General features: G+C 39.6%; 3 protein-coding genes across 3 annotated transcripts in view; all 3 read right to left on the reverse strand.

The window, feature by feature from the left end:
* Positions 1–1,002, reverse strand: part of LOC122971494 (potassium voltage-gated channel subfamily H member 4-like) — a 38,396-nt gene extending 37,394 nt beyond the window's left edge. The window contains exon 1 of the mRNA XM_044338172.1: positions 442–1,002. Within this exon, the coding sequence (XP_044194107.1) occupies positions 442–517 (76 nt within the window). The 5' untranslated portion in view covers positions 518–1,002. The remainder of the gene's footprint in view (positions 1–441) is intronic.
* Positions 1,003–6,480: 5,478 nt separating this feature from the next.
* Positions 6,481–13,029, reverse strand: ghdc (GH3 domain containing). The gene is made up of 11 exons (XM_044338313.1): positions 12,030–13,029; positions 11,568–11,858; positions 10,310–10,506; positions 9,781–9,975; positions 9,553–9,672; positions 8,740–9,037; positions 8,006–8,195; positions 7,503–7,574; positions 7,259–7,392; positions 7,052–7,140; positions 6,481–6,966 (listed from the first exon to the last, which is right to left on the reverse strand). Exons 1-11 carry the CDS (start codon positions 12,112–12,114, stop codon positions 6,745–6,747), a joined length of 1,893 nt encoding a protein of 630 aa, XP_044194248.1. The 5' UTR covers positions 12,115–13,029; the 3' UTR covers positions 6,481–6,744.
* A 500-nt stretch (positions 13,030–13,529) lies between these two features.
* LOC122971592 (FERM domain-containing protein 6-like) lies at positions 13,530–18,357 on the reverse strand. The gene is made up of 13 exons (XM_044338314.1): positions 18,205–18,357; positions 17,509–17,599; positions 17,216–17,295; positions 16,908–16,966; positions 16,524–16,749; positions 16,284–16,439; positions 15,558–15,623; positions 15,349–15,417; positions 15,041–15,215; positions 14,375–14,545; positions 14,037–14,168; positions 13,912–13,934; positions 13,530–13,814 (listed from the first exon to the last, which is right to left on the reverse strand). Exons 1-13 carry the CDS (start codon positions 18,274–18,276, stop codon positions 13,773–13,775), a joined length of 1,362 nt encoding a protein of 453 aa, XP_044194249.1. The 5' UTR covers positions 18,277–18,357; the 3' UTR covers positions 13,530–13,772.
* Positions 18,358–19,064: the final 707 nt, after the last annotated feature.

Below are 19,064 nucleotides of genomic sequence, written 5' to 3' on the forward strand. Positions count from 1 at the left end.
TGCTGCTTTAGTCAGGCAGAGTTGAAGTGTTTTTGGTATATTTATGCAAATATTCAAGTTCTGGCAGGTGATGCAAAGTAATTAATTTTCATTCTGGCAGAGCAAACACCAAGTGTGTTCCAGTAAGTTTTATTTCCTGTGATGACTGCTCCACTGTTACTGCTTCAAGACTTTTACTGACTTAGTTTTTAGTTATTTTAAAAAAATATTTTGGGCACATTTTCCCCCTTTTTAGCTATGATACAGAAAAGAGCTGATAGGAAATGAGAGGAGAAAGAGGAGGGATATCATGAAACAAAGGTCCTAGCATGACTTGACTGGGAACATTGTGATTAGGTCAGGGACTTAAACCACTAGGCCACCTGGACGCCCCAATTTCTACTTATTTGTAAAGACTAAAGGTAAGTTTTGTAGAAGTACAAGTGTTTCCATTATACTTACGGGTGCCATCGAAGCGTGTAGCGATGGTGTCCAGAAAGGTATTCTGGGGGGCCAGGAGGCCCTTCATCACAGGCATCTTGACCCAGATGTGGGACAGCCAACAGCTGGCTGGCGGTCACACCATCCCAGAGGCACAGCAGGTGGTTTCCAGGTGCAGGAGACTTTGAGGGTGACAGTCCGCTGCCGTCCGCGAGGACACACATTTAAAAAGCAGCCACCCTTCTCCAAGCGATGCCTCTCCCAAAGACAATAGTGTAGCCTAGGAGGACTAAAATAGCTCACTCCAACAATGCAGAGGTGTGGAGTGTTGTCGTTTAAGTAGTAGAGGAAATAAAGAGTAGCAATCACCAGCAGCTGCTCAGTCAACAAGGAGAGATCAAGTCCAGGTGACGCTGAAATCCAAAGATCTTGAGATATGTCAGCCCAGCTGTTGCTTGTATGAGCCTTTAAGCTGAAGAGATCATTCCAGCAGCAACGTGGAGGGAGTCATCCTTTACTGTAAGTCCACTGTGCTTTCCATCTATAAGAGGTATCTGCAAGACACAAAAGACAGTGCATGTGTCTACAGCTCTCGCATCGCTCAGCTTTCTGCTCTGTCAGGATGCTGTGGCAGAGTAGTTGCATCTTCTTGAGCTTTCTCACTTGCTCCTCTCTCTCTCTCTCTCTCTCTCTCTTGCTCCTGCTCCTATCAATTCCTGTGATATGCCAGCCAATGAGATGCTGGCATCCTCTGTGGGGACCTTTTTTCATCTGTGGTGGGGGTATAGAGAGAGAGGGAGAGAGAGAGAGAAGGGAGAGGTGGAGGAAAGAGGGAGGGCGGATGCTTTTGGAGCAGCTGACAGCACCATTACATCCCATAGTGCCACTATCAGCACATGGCTTTTGTGTGCATGTCTGCAAATCAAGGAAAGATGGATTACCTGCATGCCGGTCAATGCAGCCTATTGTATTCAGCTGGACTGTGTGCTATTGTGCTATTTTGTCATGGGACTTCAGGGAATGGACAGAATGAAATATTCAGATTTTTTTTTTCTTACATATTTTCTGTGCTAAGTGAAGGAGCTGCAGGAGCGTTATTGAACCAAATCCTAAAATCCCATTCCTTGAGTATATGTTTCAAACTATGTCTCACTGCACCTCTGATTCAGCCTCATTGGATGGAGCTGGTCACTGTTGTCCTCCTGGACCCTCCAGCATCCTCATGAGAGAATTAAAGCTCCGAATTAAGCCGCTAAGAGCGGATTAAAAGGATAAGCCTGGAGATGTTTTTCATGAGGACTTGATGCTAAACACACCAAAGTAACATCGTGTCTTAACTCACCAAGTAAACAATACAGCTTAGCCGACGAGGGGAAATACCTCTAGATAGTGCAGGTGCTTGACAGGAACAGAGACAATCATTAATCTTTAAACCATATCATCTCCATTTTTAATGAATTTTGTCAATATTAATCTCATTAAATTTAACAGTAATGGTGGAAAGATGATCTTCTACTATTAATTAAATTAATGCAACTGCCATTAAATATTCATTATTATGAAATAAACAAGTGCTGTGGTAATTAGGGGATGCTTTTTGTGGACATGAGTTAACATGGTTCATATGGTTTAGAGGTATAATTTAGGTATTTACATAAGTTAGACATATAATAATTTAGACTAGGTCCGTTCAGCTCATTTTAAAGTGGAGGGTAAAAGATTTCCAGCAGGAGGAATAGTCTGAGTTTCACTAAAATGTGAAGCTGAATTGTTTTTTGGGTTTTTTTTTTTTTTTTTTGTCACTGTGATTTATGTGGAGCTTTAGGATGGAGGCGACAATGCAGTGCGAAGGTTGTATAGATTTCCCCAGAAGCTAGAAGAAAACCTTGAACAGATCCTGCAATGATATATCATTTTGAAGCTTTCCTATACACCGTTCAGCGCCTCACCTCCATATTCAAATTAACATGACAGTCGAGACTAATTGTTGTAGGGCCGTCTTGTTCCCTTGGTTAAAAACAGGAGAGTCTTCTTTGTGACATCCTATGTTTGAAACTAGAATATTTTTAGTCTTTCTATGCCTTCCTGTCAGTTTGAAAAAAAAAGAATGTTTAAATCTCGTCAGTATATTTCCTGGACCATTAGATGTAGCTTTATGCAGACTGAGAGTCCAGTAAACAGAAACAATAGACAGCTGACAATATGCAGCTATATAGAGTTGGTAATATTGGAAGAGCTGATTAGATGCTGCAGCTGTGTGGGGATTTCCTACAGCCAGAAATGAAGATTGTAATCTTTAGGGTGAAAAATAAGTTTGGTTTTGATCTTGATTGACAGTCTTGGCAGCAACTGCTGTTTTTATGAACTGATCTCTGCGATGTTCAATGAAGTGGCCTTTCTTTGAAATTGTATAGACCCATTAAGATAACTGTAGGGTAAAATTTAACAATATTGAAAAGAAAAAGTTTTTTCTTTTAAAAAAGCAACGAGAACAATGTATTGTACAGCTGACTGGTGATTAAAGGTGCACAATTAAACCATCCAGCTGCATTTGGAGAAAAAAGAGAAAAAAAAGACAACCAGTGAAAGTAAAAGACTGGCTGGCAGACTGTAAGAGAGTATTGTTCCCCCTCTCGGATCCTATTCAAACCCTGGCAGCCCTTCACTGCTATCTATTTTTAATGGCCTCTTATTGTTCTTTCATCTTGTAGTTCATCCATCTCTTCTTGTCACTAATAAAGAGGCTAATCCATTAAACATGCTCACTATCTACTCTGTGGTCTAATACGACAGAGTGACGCACAGATGGCCAGATGAAATATAACCCCAACTACATTTCCCACAGTTCTCAGCTCTGCAGGGAGTGGTGGCATTTACCTGGACTGAGTAAATTACTGAAGGGTTATTTAAGATTAACCCTGAAACTGACTTTTGTGTTTGCCTAAACTACAGGAGGTGAAGCCTGAGGGATTTTACTCAATGTAAATTGAGAAAAGAAAAAAATCAAATACAAGTTTTTAAACAAATTGGAATATATAAAAAAATAAATAGGAATCTTATTTACCTTCAATGAAAAACCACAGCCTGGATCTGGAATTAATCCAGACTTATACTGTAAGATAGATAAGCTTTGTGGCCAACTTCATTCACTCAATATGCACCATCCCTTCTCTCAATTAAACACATCGTCCTTCCCCATTGAGAAATCAAGCCCGTCATTCTCAAATCTCAGCTGTTTACATTGAATTAACTTGTGACCGGAGCAGATGGGCTCAGAGGCTTTGTTTGTGTGTGTTTATATGCATGTGTAAATCCTTGAGGCACGTGCAGATGACAGAGGAAGACACACACCATCTCACTAAACCTCCACGAGGGAAAAAAATGCCAATCTGTAAACAGTGAAAGCATGGAAATATGCTAGATTTCTCTACCATACTGTCATAATATTCAACTCTGGAACCAAACTAATAATGCACAATAAAATCACAAGAGCAGACTGTCATCATTAAAGGTGCTATATGTAAGAACTGTGAAGCAATTTACATGTATTAATTGCTTTATATTGCCAATGTGTGAACGGATGTAACGTAACATAAAAAATGAGACCTTACCCGACTTTCTCGGTGGACTGAGTTCTATGTAAAGGATTCAGGATGGTTTTGCTGGGAAAATCCAGAAGATGTGACGTTTATGTGTGTTCCCGAAGGCCTAGCCGCTCTTCTGCCCACTTACAGTGTCAACAGGGTGCAACACAAGCTAACGTTAGCTTAGAAATGGAGTCCGCTAACATCAACAAATGACCGGCACTCACCACAACACAGAGTCCAACAAAGAGTCCACTTAAGCACAAAAAATAGTATTGTGCTACTGCTCTCTCACACTGAAGGAGTACGAGCGTGTGCGCAAGCAAGAGGATGTCGACTGCGGCTCACTTAACAGCCACCGGTGTCATTAATGAGAAGAAATTTCTGAAAACTCCACATAGCACCTTTAAAAAAATTAAAGTTTGCCACGGATATTGTTATGTGGCACCCTGACTTAGAATTATTTAATTCACAAATTAAAACAATGGACGTAGATTTTGAAAATAGCCTCATGTTCAGTGTGATGTTTGTGGATTTTTAACTTCTTTACAGTATGTGTTTAAAAGGTTTTGTGAAATCAAGTGTTTCACAATTTTATTTATTCAACCTGTGTTATCTATTTCCTGAGGTTAAAATCACTATTTCTTACAGCAAGGAAAAGCCATCATTTCTACTGTTTCAGTTCTTTTTAGAGCTATGAGAGATTGCGGTGCTTAAGATTCAGAACCACCTGAGTACCTCTGATGTGCTGGAGAACATGAGTAAGATGCCAGACTTCAGATCACATCTTCATGTAAGTACAGTTTAATCGGTTTAAAGCCTTCAAAGGAGGAAAACACCACCTTAGCCTCATGAAAAAGCCATTTTGGTCTGAGCTTCAATGGAGGTAAATTTAGCTCTTTTCACTTCACTGCTGTTTTGGTCTGATCATACTGTGAACCCAAAATACAACGAGAGCAGTGTCAAGTCTCTGCTGAAATGGGATGTTACTAAAAATATTAGCCCACTTTGTGATTGGAGAGACCTGCTGGAGAGAAGCCTGTGTTGCAAAAACACATGAGAGTAACACTTTCAGACAGGTTCAACTCTGATCTGGGCTTATTCAGTATTCAGCTGCCTATGTGCCTCATCCTGTGCTAAATAATCAGTGATTGACTAAGAGTGTAACTTTGGTGCAAAAGTACATCTCATAAAATCTCATAATGATGTTGAAAACATTTAAGTCCATACTCTCACTGATCTCAAAATGACTGCAGCTAAAAATGACCTCTCTACTAAATTTACACTAGAAAACTGTTAAACTGTTTTATGCTGGGTTGACTTACAATGAGCCAATACAGTTGAAGGCACCAACAGTCAGGATAATGACAAAGAAGTCACTGTTTTACTTCAGAGAAAAGAAAGAGTTGCAAATTGACAAACTGGAGTAGAAAGCAGGAATGACAGCTATTGACCAGCGCCCTCTAGTGGTTGATAAAGTTGTGGCATTGTACTGAGAGAAGTCAATAATATGATGAAGAGTAAACGCAGACATGGCAAGTACATTTAGAAGCTTTAGAAGAATTTAGCAACTCACTGCAGCAAGTTCTAAAAGAAAACTGGTCCAGCCCTACATTATCTGAAAAAAAGGGTTATTCATGAGGGGGAGTGTCTGAAGACAAATGTATTAATTGACTGGAAAAAATGTGAATTTAAGCACCAAAGAAAACACCATCTGATTACAGGAAACTGCAGAGCTCCTAGTTTACCTGTACCAGCACATCCAGTCTGAGTGCTCTCAATAAGAGAACACAGACGAGACAACAGAGTCAGAACATCTAATGCTTCTGTGTCCAGATTTAGCTAATCAGTGTTTTCTAACAAGCTCGCTGCTCATTAGGCTCTCTAATTTCACTTTTAGGTTTTGAATTGGCACTTGCAGGAGACGCAAACCTACAGCAGATACATTAGATAAAAGACATCTTCTCTCAAAGAGAAGGTTTTACAATGTTATTCTGTGTTACACTGTGGTCCCCCTTCATGATTTCTGCAGAAAACAGGAGTTTTATTTTTAGACAAACTTCTTGCCAAATGTTGCTTTAATCTTCACAGTTGATTGCACTTATGAGACAATGCGAGTGTGGTGGTGCCATATAAATAACACCAGATGGTATCTATTCAAAGAATATTATTAATCAAAAATACATAGCAATGTAGACATTTTACAAGATTTAGCAAGGTTAGTGCGGATAATTTTCTAGATGTTGTGTGGATTTTTCTTCAGCTTCATCAAGCCAGTGATGATAAGGCAGCAAACCTCTTCATCAGTTTTCCAACCATCAGAATGATTATTCTTTATACCAGTCAAAAGTTTGGACACACTTTCTCATTCCCTTGAAAGAGAAAGTATGTCCAAACTTTTAACAGGTACTGTATGGTGTAAATTTGATTCTCATGGAAGTCAGACGAGGTCCTGAAACATTTAATTACACAAAACTACAGTAAGAGCTTAACAGTTCACTTTAATAAACTTATAAATATGGTACAAAGAAACAACAAAACAATCAGTCAAACTAACATTTTTCTTTGCCAATAATTGATGATGTTCTGTTTTTGTGTTTGTCACTTTCCAAAAGGCACAATTCATCAACTCATTCGTGAGTCGCTGATATAACAACTGGAGATATTATATTCTGTCAGTGCTCACCACAGTCCACACACATACTGTGTCATTTCCCAACAATTCCTTTTCCTTCAGATTTCAGGAAACCGTTTTTCCCAAGAGGAAGTCGGCGTATTCTTTCCTGCGCAGCACCCGGTGCATTTTGAACGTGTTGGGTGACGTGTTTGAGAAGGCCATCATCTGCTTGCGAAGTTCCTTGAATGCACCCTCTGCTACAAGCTGCACCCTCATTGGTCCGATGCTGCCTTTGATACGGAAAGACTTGTAGACAGCCGAGTCCTGCTGGAGGCAAATGTCCAACTGGAGGGAAGGAGGAAAAAAAACAAATTTTACGATAAAGCGCAAACATGCTGTCTGTTGGTGATGCTTATCAGGATTGTCTTACCTTATATCGTTGTGCCTCTGTGAGGTTCCTCACACCTTTCAGCTCTATAAAGACCTGGTAATGAGGATCTGAGCCGCCTATCGAATCTCCTGCAACACCACAGAAAGATACAATTCATTATTGTGCAAACTGTGCCTGACAAACTGCTCAGAGGAGTTCATACACATGTATTAGATTCAAAATTCTGTTTTGACTGAGACTTTTTACCCAGGATGCCGCTCTCTGCACAGCAGTAGTCAACCAGCTGTGCTCCGGGCCACTGAGCAACAGCTTTCTTCAAAACATCAAGGAACAGCGACTCAGACACTTTCTCCCCTCGAACATTCAACATCTGACCCCGTCTGACAGGAGAAGCAGGGCGAAAATACTCAGTTACAGAATGTCGTACATTTCAAACATTTACAAGAGAAGATGAAATGCAATAAACGTGCACGCATATGCACAACTGTACCTGTATTGAAACTCAACAATAGGACACTGGTTGTGGAATCCAACTACTTTCACGATGTCTCCAATGCGATATCTGTAACACAGCGAATACCACTCATTTATGCAGCTGTCCAACACATCAAATATTCATGAAGTACTTAGACTCAAACGTTTTGTAGGTCGTACACACTGAGCATCTATAAGTTTTTAATTGCATGTCAGTTTGTCTTACGGAGCCGGAGCACAGATAGAAACATTATCATCCTGTCCTGATGCTGTGCAACCAAGCGGAACAACATCCAAATACCAATGAAACAAAGCAATTATGGAACACAATGTCTCATTTTGTAGTCTAGAGTTTGACAAAAGTGCACTCATCTGACAATTTCCCTGTGTGACTGAACGGCTCTCTGTAGAGAAAATGTTTGACTGGGACTTTAAAACTCCAACCAAAACTGGGAACAACTCAAAAGAACAATTCTACACATACTTAACTAAACTGAAAATAAGAAACATCTCTCAGACCTGAAGAGTCCTGAAGCGTTTGTGATAACGAGCTCATAGTTGTCTCCCTCCTTCACCTCCTCCATCAGCACAGTGTGAGGCGTCTCCTCCTCCAGGCTGCTCTCTGGCAGGAACTCACAAAACATGGAACGAGGACACAGCAGGTAGCGTCTGTTTGGCTCCTCAGGCCACAGATTCACCCCTATGAGACCTGCAGGGGGGACATACACACAGTTAAAGCCCAAACTGACTGTGGATGAGTTTCTGATTTGTAAAATCCCAGTATTCTTGTTTGGGAACTACAACTAGTGACAGTTTTCATTACTGATTGATCTACTCATTGATTTTTTTAGATGGAACATCACAGGTTTTTCTTTTATAAATTGTCAAAAATGAAGACAAATGCCCGATATAAGTTACCTCTGATCATTTTTTAATATGTAAACAGAAAATGTGTTTTTCTCTTATACTGTAAAAGCCTAAAATGCTTTATAAATTACTATAGTTTGAAATAAACACATTTATATCAATCTTATCAAAGCCACACATTTTACAACCATTGGTCTGTGAATGCTAATGACACATGCACACATCCCTCTTAACATTCGGCTCATTAAACCATGCGTTAGATGGCTTCATGAAGGTTTCATATTAAAACATGCACCCTTTGTCAGAATAACTCGCCACCACCAGAGCACACCACTTCATCATTTAGATGAGTTAATTTCAAAGGGATGACAGGTGCAGGTTTCTACCTTCAGTAGCAGCGTAGAAGGGCGAGTAGAAAGGTATTCCTTGGCAGTAGTTCTCCCTCAACATGTCCCCGTAGATCTGATTGGAGCCTGAGTCCACTGCCAGCACCAGGTGGAGGTGAGGCCAGAGGCGCTTTGCAATCCCTCGGAAGCCGTCCTGGAAGTGAGCCCGGAGCTGAGCAGCCCTCTCCGGGTCTGGCTTCATCAGAGCCTCAAGTCTGGCCCTCACTTTAGGCTCCAGAGCCAGAGCGCTGCTGACCTTCCCTCTCTCAATGTCCTCTACAAGCTCCTGCCAGCGCTCCTGCAGGACATAGAGATCAGACAGAAATTACTTCTCTAATCCTTAGTTCATCAAGCAAATTAACAGAGCTTTTTTTTTTTGGTCAGAGAGCACTTGACACTTTCAGTGGTCTGATTTCAGACCACTTTATTAGAAAAGGTCCCAGTGGGACTCAAACCAGGCAAGCTTGAAGGATACTGCAAGTAGTTCTCCACCAAATTAACAACAGGATGCTGCTGTTGGATGAAATTCAAGTTGATGTACTTTTTTGCTTGCCTGCCTGGATTTTCTGAAACATAACAATCTATATATTTTAGATGATTTCACAAATGTAACATTCATGAATGCATTTGTGATTTTTTCTTTTCAAAATTTCTACATTCTTCTTTATTTTAGTGACAATTTTGCCTATTTTTTTCTCTCTATGCATCTTATCACATAGAATACGGAATAAAAGAACAATGAAAGAGATCAAAGCAGAAGTAACACAGAAAGTTTTTTCTCATGACATGTATAATAAATCAATCATGCTGTACCTGTAAGGCAGTGAAGGCATAGAAGACTGTGGAGGCAAAGTTGGACTCCAGTGTTCCCACACTGGGGTCTTTCAGAGCAAAGAGGAGATGCAGGTAGAGAGTGTCCTTCTCACTGGGAACCTGAAGGGACAAAAAAAAAAAAAAATCACTTGGTATTTGCAGTAAATTTTAATCATACAATACATGACAAAGAGATGACGCTCTTAATAATCACTTTGTGTATCTCACCTCGAAGGCGGGTGCTGGGGTGGTGTAGAGGTTGAGCATGTGGCGGGAGGAGGCTGGTGTGGAGGAGTTTGGCCCAATGGGAATGCCAGCCTCTGACTGGCGAAAAGTCGGTGTGTAGAAGAGCTTGGTTGTGCGCTGGAGGCTATCTGTGGCGGGGAACGCCTGCCGCATGACGTCTAAACACACAGTCACTCCCTGGTGAAAACACACACACATTATTACACCATTAACATAGTTTTACATGCACAACAACACAGCAGAAAGAAATTGTTACGCAGACCTCAGCTCGTAGAGTGCAACTGAAACACTGTGAACATATGACTTTATGCCGATTTTACTTTAAAACTGAACTTTTAACTTAACTTGATAACTTCACAAACATTTTCAGCAATGCCCTTCTTCCCTGGAGGACATCCTCGGACAAGACATTGAAACTGTCAACTCTCCAGACACTCACAAGACTGTTTTTCCACATTTTAGGTTGCAACTGGCCCAATACATTATCATCGTTATCAAGCAGCCTGTTCACCTGCAGGAAGAACTCAGTGTTAGTGTCCTTGGTGCTGAGCAGCATGGCACTGGCTCCCGATGTCCCAGAGGTCATGGCTAGGATCAGCGGCTTCTCAGCGATGATCACCTTCTCCTCTCCCGCAGCGATGCGACCGATGAGCTCACGATAGTGCTCGTATGTGGTGATGGGGTGACGTGCCCGAAAGCCACCGCTGTCTGAAAAACATCCGTACACAGTTAGTTTTAAGGTTTCTGTTTATGAGTGAAAACTGTTTTCAATGATGAAGACTATGAGATGCAGTTGAAAGCTCCTAAAAAAGATAGTTAGTGGTCCCTAAGTGGTCCCACATTTTTATAGGCAGGACTTAATTTGTCATAAAATATTTTATATATTCATGTTGTATATATGATATTTATATTTGACAGCATTGTAGATAAAAATAAAATACTGTGTGTACTGTATGTAATAACTAGATTAGCTGCAAAAAACAATTACTTTTTATTATCGATTAATCTGTCATATATTTATTAGGATTTGCTGCATCTTTTGTAATTTAACATTTAAATGAATATAAATTTGGACTGCAACTATTGATTATCTTCATTATCAATTAATCTGTTGATTATTTTCTCGATTAATCGATTAGTCATTTGGTCTATACAATATCAAAAAATGGTGAAAAAGGTTCATCACGGTTTCCCAAAGCTCAAGATGCAACCTCAAATGGCCTGATTTGTCCTGATCAGCGGTCCACTACCCAAATATTCTGTTTACTGTCATACAGGCCTTAAGAAACCAGTAAATATTCTAATTTAAGAAACTGCAACCACATAATTTTGGCTTTTTTCTTAGAAAATGACCAAAAACGATTAATTAATTGTCAAAATAACTTCAGATTTTCTGTTGATGAGCTAATGATTAATCAACTAATCGTTGCAGCTCTAATATAAACAACGTGAAAAAAAATTATGAAGAGAATTATACGGTCGTGTTTGATGCCTAGACAAAACTTTCTTGATGGGGAGGGAGGGGTGGTTTTTGGGGAATTTAGACTCATGGCCTGAAATCCTGGCTACGGCCATGCTGCCACTGCCCTCTGCACATACACATAGTAGCCTATACATAACAGTAGTGCGTAATGTTACATCACAGGTAGTCAGAGGACAAATCAGTGTGCAGAGCTGTAGTACAACACATGCAGGTTGTTATCCTGCATCAGTTAGACAGCAGATAAATTACAAATGCCCTTTTTTTTTTTTTTTTTTTTTTTTTTTACCTTTTATTGAGCTGAAGTCATACTGTTTTCCATAACATGTGTGCTGGTTTTTCTGCAGGCGCTTCAGCAGAGTCTCCTCTTGAACTTGCTTCACATTGAGCGTGTCGGCTTCAAGTTTCCGTCTCTGCCGTCTGCCCAGCCAGCCGACTCCCTTCACCGCCAAGTACTGGCTGAGCAGGCTGCTTAGTGTCCGGCTTTCACCTTTCATCTTCGAGCTAATGTCCCTCCAGATGAGTGCCATCCCGGCCAGAGAGCAGATACCGAGAGCGGCGGGGAGAGGAGGCGGCATCGCTGTAGAGAAAACCAGGGTTACACAAGCAACATAACGGCGGAAGTAGAGCCAGGTGAGGGCGCTGTTAGTCAACATTACAGCTGATAGTCTTCTCAGCTGTTATCTGTCACCGTTACAGTGACTTTTTTCGATCATTTCATAGTTTCAGCCTCATCTTTTAATCCACTTACCTTGATTGTGTGCGAGAAAGGCGACAGCAGCCGATAACACCGCAACACAAAGCGGCACCGCAACGCGAAACCAAGAGAAAGTCATCTGGAGAAAACAATAGCATCCAAAACGTATCTGCTGTTTTAATAGTTAGTGTGGATAGTAATAGTAATAACGTTTAGTTTAGGTTGCGTTTATGTGACATCGCAGGAACCTGAACTTTTTACTTTTGCATCCGCTTGTACTGCTTCCGTGTTTGGGTCACATGCCGCCTTTACGGCATGACTGAATTGTTGTAATTTACGAGACTCCAACTTGTAAATCATGTTCACATCAAAAGCCAATTCGTAATTACGACTGAGAGAAAGCTCTGATACATACGACTTGGTGAGTAATATTATGGGAGTGTCTGAAAATCAAACTGATACTGGATATAAAAAACCATCTTAATGAGCTTGCAAGTCGTTAATATGAATATCATTCATCCCATGCAACCTGAATGCAGCAATAAACGGTCGCGCTGATTGGCTGACTGACTACAGACGACATCGGTAGCCTGAATGATTTAACCAAAAGAAATAGAAACTTTCCATCTAATATCCCCTCACAAAGAACTGCAAAGGAATAACAAAGATAATACAATTAAGCAAAAGCAACCTTCCCTCCCTGTAGTACAACTATCTGATCTAATTTACAATAATGTCTCATCATCACAATTCAAGGTTACTCAGATTTCCAGTTTTTCACAAGCAGTTCATTTCTGTAGTTAAAACAATTCTTAATGGAGTTGTTGACAAAGTGTTACCTCGAAGAAGTTAGAAGAGATGAATACTTGATTATACTTGAGTTGTAATAACAGACAAAGAAAATGTTACTCAGCTCTTCAGGAAAAGTATTTTGGATTTCTTTTGGTTGAATTGGAAGAATCATGTTTGATTCCCTATTAATGCCTTATTCCTTACAAGACATGGTGCAATAACATTGTTCAACAGAGAGAAACCAAACCCAAAATAATACATTTTTTATTGTTAAATGTTAGTTTAATATTTAATTGATTGTTTTTGATGTTGATTCTATTATTTGGCTTCACTGACAATATTAAGGACAATACTGAGTGATTCTATCTTATAAATTTCATTAAATTATTTGGTAGTAATAAGAAGCTCTTCTTTTTCATTCTTTGAATCCAAACAATACATGAAGGAAGAAAAAACTATTTAAACCTTCAATTTCTGTGTTTAGGATTTTTTTCGACTGATGCACTACTATTTTGGTTTTTACTGTCACTTTTATAATTTCACTTCTGTTTTCATGTGCTATAATCTGTGTCTCTCTTCACCCTGTATGCTGGCAAAACTGTTTCCTTCATTTTTAAATGCTCATTAAAAGTCTTGCACACCCACACAGATGTTTCCACTTAATCTGGCTATTTAGCATTTTGCTGAGGTCGAAGATGAAATTATTACATCAGGTCACCAATCTCGATGTGAGCAGAAACAGACACGTTTTTGACACGTTTATTTATTCCTTGACATTTTTATTTTGATTATAGTTGCAGATACTAGTTAAAAGATGCTTATGTTACACTGGAAATACAGTAATTGCCACTATAATTGATATGTTAGGTAAAGAATTAGTTGACCTCTCAACCTTCAGTGTGATTACTCATTTGTAAAATGATGTGAGTATCAGGGCAGTTGTATTAGGGATCTTGTGCTGAGCTGCAGAACATGTAATGAGTCCATCTTGCCTCTGGCTGTGCACTAGTCCACAGAAAGGCCCTCATCAGCCCTCATCTTCAAAACCTGAGCAAACATGAGAGGAAACTCTGGTTGATCTCTGGTACCTTTGATGTAGATATCTTCCATGAATGATCAGTTAGATAAATCTGCAGTTTCTCACCTGCTTCATTTCCATGGTGACAGCTGATCATGAAAGAGGACATAAAATGATGTGAGATAGAAATGATGAGCACACAATGAGAGCTTATTTTAGATACTGTGTCATAGTGATTTTTTTGGACTAACCTGTCCAACAAGATGGAGGTAACACCATGCGTCCATCAATAGGCACAGCACGGAGCACCTCAGCCAGCCAGGGCACCTCAGCTGGGTTGTCAACAAAAACCTCCTCTGGTTCGTCCACACACAGCTCAAACTCTGCCATCAACATAAACACAGTGTGTCTTCATATCCAGCCAAAAATACTACAACTAATAAAACTATTTATGACTTTATTAGACCAATTAGCTTGTAAATTGTCTGTGTCAAAGTAGCCTTACTATGAGTTATTAAAATAGATTTCATAAGCTTGGAAGTACAGCTGACTAAATCAAGAGTTGCACCATTGTCTCCTTTCAGCTGACCTGTCATAGAGCCTTCCTCCTCCTCCTCCTCCTCCTCTTCGGTCCAGGTATGTGTGGTTGTTTCCACTGCAGCGCTGCAGTCAGACATGGAGGATGTGAGGCTGTTGCAGTGGAGTTTCTGTATAAGCCATGCTGTGTCACAGATGTAGGCCTCTTTGTAGAACTGACTGGCTGCAGAGACACAGAGAAAGACATCCAGGGACTTTGATTATGTAACAAACTGATTTACATAAAGGTCCCATTTTATTCTGTTTTCATGCTTGTGTCTGAAAACACTTTGGTTTAGAGTCTGAATAATATTCTTCATTAAGTTTTTTTCAATTATATTGTTTAGTTAAATTTGGATTTATTGAATGACTGTGAGGAATAATTGAATAATAAAAGCAATATGGTTTGATTAGATGTTGAGTGGAGGCTTTCCAATCATGTAAAACTCATTAAAATGACTAACTTTTTTTTTTTTTTTAAAGGAACCAATCAAGTTTGAAATGGACTTATAATAAAATAAAGGATTTGTTTTTGAGGTGGCAATAACTGGAGATGCAGCTACCTGAAATCTTCAGGACATTTGGGTCCCTCATGTGGAGGCTGATCAAACTTTTTAATTACGTCAACTCATGAACATGTACAGTTCTAGCGGAGGAAATTAAAGATGAGGCTGCTGACCTTGCATGTCCTCCAGCTGCTGGATGTAGCTGACTGCATCTCTGGTGTTGATGTGGAGTCTGTGGCTGTCACTGAGGTGCCTCAGGATGTGTTTGGAGTGGAAGGCTGAATGAGTGTAATAGAGCAGCTTGGGGAGGCACAGAGAGCCCACTGCGTGGATTTCAAACCTGCAGCCCTGAAGAATAAGAGAGAGAATTTAATAAAAGAGAGAGGTTGATGAGTGGCAATGTGCAAGATTAGTTTATTGTTGTATTGCACATGTATGCTTGTCTTTGTGTATCTCTGTGTGTGTAGTCTTTGGGACCAACCTGGAAAGTGAAGCGGTCTATATTAGTCCAGGACAAATCATACAACAGACACTGCTTCCCTTCCACCTCCTTAAGAAAAATCAAATGAGTTCACATTTGTAAAACACACAAACTCAGGAGCCAAGTTAAGAAAGTTCCAGTCAAAGCCTTCAAGAAGTAATGTGTATAAAATAAATTCCTAACTTTATGTGTCACTGTGGAAGACTCACCTGATAAATATGGACTCCTTTCAGTGTAACACCAAGAAGAATTGAATATTTAAGCATCTTTTTCTCCTGAACATGAAATGACAGAAGAAGAAGGTGACTGTAAACAGATTTGGTCATATTATTAGTGTTGCAGCAGACAGATGCCTTCAGGACACGGAGGAATTTGTATGAGTGTTTGTTGTTACATTTTTAGTTGTTTGTGTCTCCCATAATCTTCTTGACAATAACAATATAGTGCAGCGATTGAAAGTGAGGAGCAACAGTTGATAATATAAGCATGGAAACATATTTTCCCAGTATGAGCGGTCAGGTTTAAGTCTTTTCCATGTCAGTCATCAATCCTGATAATTGTGGAAGTTAAACTAAAGGAAAAAAATCACAAATCATAAATAAGTCAAATATGTCAAATAATGCAGCCTATTGGAGTCAAATCAGTAAGAATCTCTCTGATTTTCACTGAAATTGGACATTTAAAAATATAGATTTAGAGCTGTACATGTACATTTACATAATTGTAAACACCAGAACAGTGTCTATACTTATGATTGATTAATCCCTACAAGTTTAATCAAAATCAGACCAGTGGTGTCTGAGATACTGTTTGACACATGATAAAAAAACATCTTCTTCTACAACAGCAAACATCCTCACAGTTTAAACCTTTACTGTCTTCCTTCTGATAGTTTTCTTTAGTTAGAAACACGGAGCTTGTGTGTACAGTCTGACCTGTCTCATCCTGTAGAAGGTGACTGGTCCATCCTGCAGGCTGCTGGCCTCTTTTATAAACTGCAGGATGGCTTGGCTGCGTGACACACCTCTCAGCTCACCGTGCAACACCGGACTGTGTCGGAGCAGGTATTCTCTGCCACGACGCTTTATCAACTGTGGACGCGAGCACATGTTACAGAAACATGTCAAATAATTTACAATGTCCAAAAAATCCTGCCCAAAAGTTTTCATTTTTACCCAAGAGGGAAAGTAATCTTCAGGAAGAAAGTAATGTCTGTGTTTTCTCTCCTCTCCCTCCTCCTGCACTTCTTCATCACTCCCTTCTCTCTGCTCCAAATCTCCCACTTCAGCCTGGAGCACAGACGCTGCCAGCTGGAAGAGCAGAGCTTCCTGATGGCGGCTCTGTGAGCGCAGCACCTTCTGCCTCAGCTCGGTGTAGTAGAGCTGCTGCACTTTGCTGCTCCTGAAACAACCAAATAAGACACCAAATCACATAAGTTGACTCTGTTTCATGGGCTCAACAAATTCATCCATGGCAATAAGACACTTTATTTACACATTGTTATGCAAAGAGGGCAGAATGTTCATGCTTGTATATGTTCAGACAGAGGAATAACTTACAATATTAACTGCCCACTCTCTACGTAATACTGCACTCTCAGAAATAAGATGAATGGGACCTGTAAATGTAAAAAAAACAATAAATATTTCAACAGAGTCAAAGGGAAATGTTGCTAATTTGAAAAAAACTGCGTTCTGAATATAACCTCCATTCTCTAGATAGTTGAAGAAACAAACGGAATTTGTGTAACAAAGACAATATACAATACATTATCACTGTATGCCAGTTCAAGAGTGTAAATCTTGTTAGAAAAAGGTTGCAGAGCTTAAATTCAACACTACAAAAGACTTGAGAGAAAAGAACTCACCATCAAGGATCCTCTGCTCCACCTTTTCCTGAAGTACTTGTTCAGCTTTTGTTCCAAATCAACAAAGAGGTATTCATTATCTGAGGGAAGAAATTCACATATTAAATGAACATGGGCGACAGTTATTTTATTTAATGTGATTTAACCTCTTTGGCTGATAAGTGAATGACTTTCTATCCTTTGTTTATTCCTGTAAGTTCATTTGTTATTAGCCGCCTCCCTAATTCTCACCATTCCACATTAAATTAATTCAAAACACTTTCTACCGAACTCCCACACAAGCTCAAACTGACCTCTGAGAACAGCCAGGCCGAAGACTTGGAGATCACTGACGCCGAGCTGCTTCAACACACTGTTCAACACCTCACGGCCTCTGGCCTGCGTCTAAAAAAACACACATTCAATAACACAAACAAGAAGAAGAAGAAGCAAGAGCTCACACCACTCGGCTCAGTGATATCATCAGACAGTTGTGTGGTGCAACCTTGATGTGATGGAGATCCCTCCTTGACCACAGATACATACTGTAAAATCTGTAGTGACTTTATTTTCTTTGCATATTTTAATAATTTCATTGTTACGATTTGCATGAAAAGCGTATTGTTGTTTAAACCTAATTTGAAGGGCTTATTCCAAAGATTAAAAAAATGAACCATCCTACCCAAAAAGGCTGTCAACTCTTCTCCAGAGAGTTTAATCATTGTGGGATTAAATGAGCTTCACTGTCCCATAATGGTAATAAGACTCTTGCAGAAGCTTTTCAACTCTGCAGAGATCAAATGATCACTTTTACAGGAGGCTTGGTCCCTGCATCATTTTGGAACATCAACAAAAACTATGTAAAATGTTTATTATCAGTCTTCAAAAAAACAAAAAGACAGTTTTGTTAACGTCCAATTAAATCTGGAGTCTATACATTTCACCAGTTTCAATTGATGCATTATAATCTGAAAAAATAAAGGCCGTAAAGGACTTTGAGAGCCACTCACCCTGACCGTACAGTCCAGGTGCTGCTTGTTGGGTAGAAGGACGCACACTTGACGTTTTTGCTTCACCCTCATGACCACACTAGCTTCAGTTCATCTCAGCCCTTCATATATCCTCCTCTTGTCCTGCAGTGAGCCTAACATGAACAAGCCAGCCCTCCTCCTCCTCCTCAACCTGGCACGCAGTGACTTCTGATCTTACTGTGAGCTACGTGAAGGAATTTAGGAAGTTTATACTGTTTATGCCGCACAAAATGACCAGAGACTCTGTATGCAGTGAATCTGTTTGGGTTCTAGTCATTTGTACAACTTAAAAAACAAAACAAAACACAGAACACTCATACAGCCCGGTTTATAGGACAAAAAGAATAATCTGAGAAGTTCATGCTAAAGTGTTGGGGTACATAGCAGATGCAGCTTCCAAACCCTAAAAGAAACCATCATTATGTCAAGACAAATGTTGGACAAAAGAGACGAGATGCATCAGTTAAGAATATTAACTGCATTGAAATTAATTACTAAAATTAGGCCGCAAAAACATGTACACAACTGTCAAAAAGAAGATAAATGAAATGGGAAAAGAACTAGAGAACTAACATTTTATTGAAAGAATAAAGACGTTATGTTCAACATGCTATGATGAACCATCTACTATTACTGGAGGTAAGCTGAGCTCGCTCTATTGATGTGTATCAGTCTATGAGAAGTATTGATTATTTTTTGTATTCTTTTTTACATTTTCTTCTCATCTCATTGAACTACATATTGGAAAGAGCACTAAAAGTATTCTGTAATTACACCATTGCTTCTGGATTGATGATATAGATAATATTAATAAAAACTACACTGATATCCCAACATTT

The sequence above is a fragment of the Thunnus albacares genome, chromosome 20 (assembly GCF_914725855.1).
Source record: "Thunnus albacares chromosome 20, fThuAlb1.1, whole genome shotgun sequence".
Classification (NCBI taxonomy): domain Eukaryota; kingdom Metazoa; phylum Chordata; class Actinopteri; order Scombriformes; family Scombridae; genus Thunnus; species Thunnus albacares.

What these genes read in the sequence shown, in the direction of transcription:
- LOC122971592 (XM_044338314.1), bottom strand. Translation starts at nt 18,276, where the DNA reads ATGAGGGTGAAGCAAAAACGTCAAGTGTGCGTCCTTCTACCCAACAAG. An exon ending in GGAGGAAGGCTCTATGACAG is followed by an intron (nt 14,169 to 14,374) that starts GTCAGCTGAAAG and finishes TGTTGATGGCAG; the next exon opens with AGTTTGAGCTGTGTGTGGAC. An exon ending in ACCTCCATCTTGTTGGACAG is followed by an intron (nt 13,935 to 14,036) that starts GTTAGTCCAAAA and finishes TTTCATGATCAG; the next exon opens with CTGTCACCATGGAAATGAAG.
- ghdc (XM_044338313.1), bottom strand. Translation starts at nt 12,114, where the DNA reads ATGACTTTCTCTTGGTTTCGCGTTGCGGTGCCGCTTTGTGTTGCGGTG. An exon ending in ACACTGAGTTCTTCCTGCAG is followed by an intron (nt 9,976 to 10,309) that starts GTGAACAGGCTG and finishes TGTTTTCACCAG; the next exon opens with GGAGTGACTGTGTGTTTAGA. An exon ending in CTTCTACGCTGCTACTGAAG is followed by an intron (nt 8,196 to 8,739) that starts GTAGAAACCTGC and finishes TCCCCCCTGCAG; the next exon opens with GTCTCATAGGGGTGAATCTG.